This window comes from Gavialis gangeticus, unplaced genomic scaffold (genome assembly GCF_001723915.1).
Source record: "Gavialis gangeticus isolate Ggan-Ray unplaced genomic scaffold, GavGan_comp1, whole genome shotgun sequence".
NCBI classification, from domain to species: domain Eukaryota; kingdom Metazoa; phylum Chordata; order Crocodylia; family Gavialidae; genus Gavialis; species Gavialis gangeticus.
This window is the reverse complement of record NW_017729025.1, coordinates 143,950,085-143,954,759: the sequence shown is the minus strand read 5'-3', so window position 1 is coordinate 143,954,759 and position 4,675 is coordinate 143,950,085. Positions and strand designations below refer to the sequence as shown.

Here is a 4,675-nt window from a genome sequence, read left to right as displayed (position 1 = left end):
ACTGAAAAAAGTTTTTATAATTTTAAGTATTAGTCCAGGTTAATAAATGTAGATAATAATTTTAGTAGATGCTTATTTTCTCAGGCACTGAGTCTTTTTCATAAATATGTAACAAATAGTAGCAAAGTATAAAATAAATATTAGATCAAAATGTGTTTATTCAAATGCAAATATGAATGAAAAGGGGAATAAGGCGCAATCATACTACATAGTTTTAAAGACATGTCTCATTTCTAATGTAAAATTCCACATTGTAATATAAAACAATGTGATGATAACATCTATGCTCTGTTTTGTGCGGATCAGACAGTTCCTAACATAACCTCTTATATGCAAATTCTACTCTTTCTTCAATAGTTGTAATCTGCTTAATCCTAGAAATCATATGAGAGGATCATCTATTCCAATCCTAGACCAGATCATAGCAATAACTATAGTCAAATTCCTCATCTCCATTCTAGTTTTGTACAAAGCCATCACAAAAAAACAGTGTCTGCAACAGTCCTTTTTAACATTAAAGAAAACACAGAATAATTTTAAGTGCTCACATATGTGTGCTTGCCAGGTGAGCCAGGTGTGCTTGCCAGGTGTGTGCGCGCTGGGTGAGTGTGTGCAGACTGTGTGCAGTTTCTCCTAAAAATCTTAAAATCAAGTACCTGGGTTAACATTTTACTCTGAGCATGTGCTACTGGAGTGATTGCTGAAATGAATTACAGTAGCATTCAAGGAGACTCTCTTCAGACTTTTAAATGCACCATTCCTGTAGGTAACATGTCCTTACTTAAGGTATTATAGATTCACTATAAAAACATTTTCTTCTTTATAGAAAAATTAATGTGTGCACCTGATTGGTTGCTATACTGTACAGTTGGAAAATCTTTCAAGTAAAGCTCCTAAAGTGATCTACATATGCAAGGCTTGTAATGCCACTGTTCAGGAGGCAAGCTTTATTGTACTTACCTCATTAAATGAAATGTGCTGCAGAGATGAAATGATACGAATGGGTCACATGTAAACATGTGGAACTAGCTCTTGATCTTTGTACTTGCTCTGGACTTCTTTCAGCAGAAGCTCTCTCTTATTGATTATGTACAAGTTTAACTGAGCGTACTTGCGCTGCTGCAGAAAACAGGAGTCTTGGATTATTTTAAGATGGTTTACTTCTCATATTAATAGGATAAGCTTGAAGGCACTTGATTTTATTGTTGCATGCTAGTGAACTCAGACTGAAAGAAGGACATAATGTATTCAGTCTTGCTTCATCAGCTGTCAAGTTTTCCTTGACTTTGGAGGGCAGGGAGGGGGGAAATCCAAAGTTGCGCTTTCTCCATGGGTAAGGCTGCATCAGGGTGGAGAGAGAGTGGGAGGTCCTACCTATTCTCACAAAATATAATTTGGACTTGCCGTTGTTTTAATTCCCCTACAGATTGTAAGGAAATGGGAACAAGCAGTCCTTGAGTTTTGTTACTTAAGTGAATAGTTGTGAGAGCAAAAGCATCCTTTTACATTTGGTAACATAAGCTGATAGCATTTGAATTAATTTAAATCTGCTAAGTATTATTCACTGGGTGCTCTGAAGCATTTGGACATGGTTTGTCTTACTTTTTCATAGTTGTGATCTCTTCCCCCTGCTTTTATTGTTGCAAAGCTACCTTGGCACCGAAGAGAGGGAGGTAGCAATCCTTGTAGAAATTACAGAATGTTTCACTTGTATAGGTACTGGATAAATGAATACTTTGCTTAACTGTGTAACACAATGCCAGTCCAGTAAGTAAGTTGCTTATATTGCAACAAATCTGACTATTCACATGTTAGTTAAATGTACACTAGGATGCGTACCCTTGGTAGGGTTAGGTTCCTAATGCCTCAACTGCCCCTGTAGAGATGATGCTTTGTGTAGTGGCTGAGGGTATATGTAGCCAGAGCAAATAGTAGCTATGAAAATTACCAGCTTTTTTTCTCATTTTTCAGAGCTCTAATAGTTATTTGGTTGTTTAGGGCCTTGAAAATGAGGGGAGCTAGTCTGTTTCAGGGCTGCTAATGCTCCAGCATTGACAGGGCTGGGTATATCTTACACTGTTTGGATAAGTGTATAATCCAAGTCATTGTCTGGACTTTTTTCTATCCTGAGCCTGTGTACTCAAACAGAGCACAGTGAACTGTTGTTACTTGCATGGAAAAATGTTAGAGAGGGAATATTTTTTTAGCTGGCTTTTAATGCAAGTGAATAGATGGTAAATAGAGTGAGACTGCACTACATGCCCAGCCAACCCCCTGCTGCTCATGAACAGCTGTCTTATGGTCAAACAACTAGGTCAGAATTTGTGTTCCATTAAATTGCATGGTAGATTGATGTCAGAGCACATCTGTAGAAACAACTTCTTGTTGCTGCTATATTAGTGGGTACACAAATGAGCCTTGAGATTTGCATTACTGCTGCTGTTGTTTGGTTTGGTGCTTCTTGCTTCCTGATACTACTCACTACTTCAGATAGGGCTTGATTTTTGTTGTTGAAGGCAGCACCTTGGGAATAGTACGCTGGGGGTAAGCTCTCCCTGTGTCCATCTTGCCCTCCCTCTGAGATGCTCCAAACACTATCTGAATGCTTCAACTAAAGTATCAAGTGGTTTCTGGTAAGATTTGTATGTATGTAGGAGTCCTGGATCCATGTACTCCTGCCCTGATTGCACATCTTGCCCTCTTTTCCCAAGTTCAAGGGGGCGAGAAAGTAGGATATACCAGATGACCCTCACAGCACTATATCTTCTGCTATTGGGCTTCAGTATATGCACATATTATTATAGCTGGGAGCAGGTCCTATCCCAGTAGTAATTGTGAATGTGGTTACTTTTGACTCACTAAATGCACTTTTTAGCCATGCATCACACATAAACTGCACTGACATACTTTACTGCAGTGAGAGACCAACCTTTTTTGGTAGGTGGGCTGCAAATTAGCCTTAAATCCTCCCTGAGTGCCACTTCAATCCCCTTTTCTTGCCTGATCTGCTCTTCTGTTTTCTGTTCCCTTCCTGATCTGCTGCTGGGCTCCCTGTTTCCTCCCCAGTTTGCCATATGCCCTATATAGAGGCTCCCTATGTCATTTGTGGCAGATGTGCTGCAGGTTGGGTGCCCCTGTATTACAGGTTACAATTGATTTGCAGTTTTATAGAAGGAAAGTTTTAAGAAATTGTTATGCTGGCTCAGAGATACTTCTGTAAACAAAGATTTCGCTAGCATCAGTATGGTTTCTAACTTTTGAGGATCTTTCACTTTTTTTCCCTCTTATTCTTGTCTTTTTTAGTAGAAACAGAATGGATTTATGGGAATAAGTGCTGAAAACATTTTAAATTCATGGTTACTGCATGTGGTAAAACAAATTGGATTCCATTTTTTATCATTTCCAATATGGTAGGGTTGATCCTACTGTTTTGCTGTTGCAGTTCACAACTAGTCCTTAACTTTATTCATAAAATTACATTAACTATTTTTACAAGCTAGAAAGATGGTATCTTTAATTGAAGATTAACTGTGCTGATATTCAGACTGTTTTGGATCTGTGTCTACTTGAAATGTAATGCAGATTAAGAGGGTGTGAATGAAAGCACAATTGCTGTTGCAGAATCTTTCAATGTGTGTACACTTACGCTGGAACAAGAGCACTTTGTTCCTGTTTAGCTTAATTTTAGAAAGTAGACTAAACCAAAGGGTGGTTATGCACTGTTGTTCCAAAAATAAATGTTTGCATGTGGAGTTCGTCAGAAAAAACACAGATGAGCCCCAAGTTATGTCATTTGTATGGAGCCTTGTAAATATAAAATCTTACACGCTTGGCTTTCCACAAGAAAAACAAGGCAACCCAAAGCAAAGCCTTAGGGTTGTTGATCTTAAAGAAATTTAATATTTTTCTTTTTCAGTACAAGTACAGAGACCTAACAGTGCAAGAAACCGTCGGTGTTATTACCCAGTACAAAGACCTCAAACCTGTAATGGATGCATATGGTGAGTTTGTGGATAAGAAGAATATTTAATTTGTTGTTGCTGATTTAGCTGTATATAGTGCATTTGTATGTTATTTATCTTATCTTTAAAGTTTGATAGTGCTAAAATTCAACTGGCTAATGTCTCATAATAAAATAATTTTTGACTGTTCAGCATTCAGTTGTCACAGAAAAACTGAGGACGGAAACAAAATTTAAAGATCTGTTCTTTAAAGTCCTGTGACAGAAGTACTTTTGGAAAAAGTGTCAGTAGAGAAGATGTATTCAAAAAGGAATTTATGTAGGAATTCACCCACTCTTGAGTATGGATGATTCATGAATAGGGATCCAGGTTTTCTGTTTCTCATTGAAAAATGGGAAACGAGGATGTTTGCTTTTAACCAAGAAAAACACGGATTTTCCATTTTAACAGAGAAACGCACAGATTTTTCATTTTTGCAAAGAGCTTTCTTTAGGCTGGCAGAGTTCCAGCCTGCAAGGGGCTGGGGGGAGCAGGAGCACATGAGCCAGGCAGCCTGGAGAGCAGCTCCCCCAGGTTAGTACGGTGGGGGTGGTGGCAGGGATTGAAGCCCCCATAGGGATGAAGGAAGCTGGGTAGAGCTGGGGCTGCTGCTCAGCCCAGGCAGTGTTTGGAGCTTGGGGCCCGGGGCTGGAGTGTGTAGCCACAGGGCCCTA

General features: G+C 38.9%; 1 protein-coding gene across 1 annotated transcript in view; it reads left to right on the top strand.

The window, feature by feature from the left end:
* TSG101 (tumor susceptibility 101) overlaps positions 1-4,675 on the top strand; it is an 84,105-nt gene that overhangs the window by 8,846 nt on the left and 70,584 nt on the right. Inside the window, exon 2 of the mRNA XM_019519691.1 lies at positions 3,917-4,001. Within this exon, the coding sequence (XP_019375236.1) occupies positions 3,917-4,001 (85 nt within the window). The remainder of the gene's footprint in view (positions 1-3,916; positions 4,002-4,675) is intronic.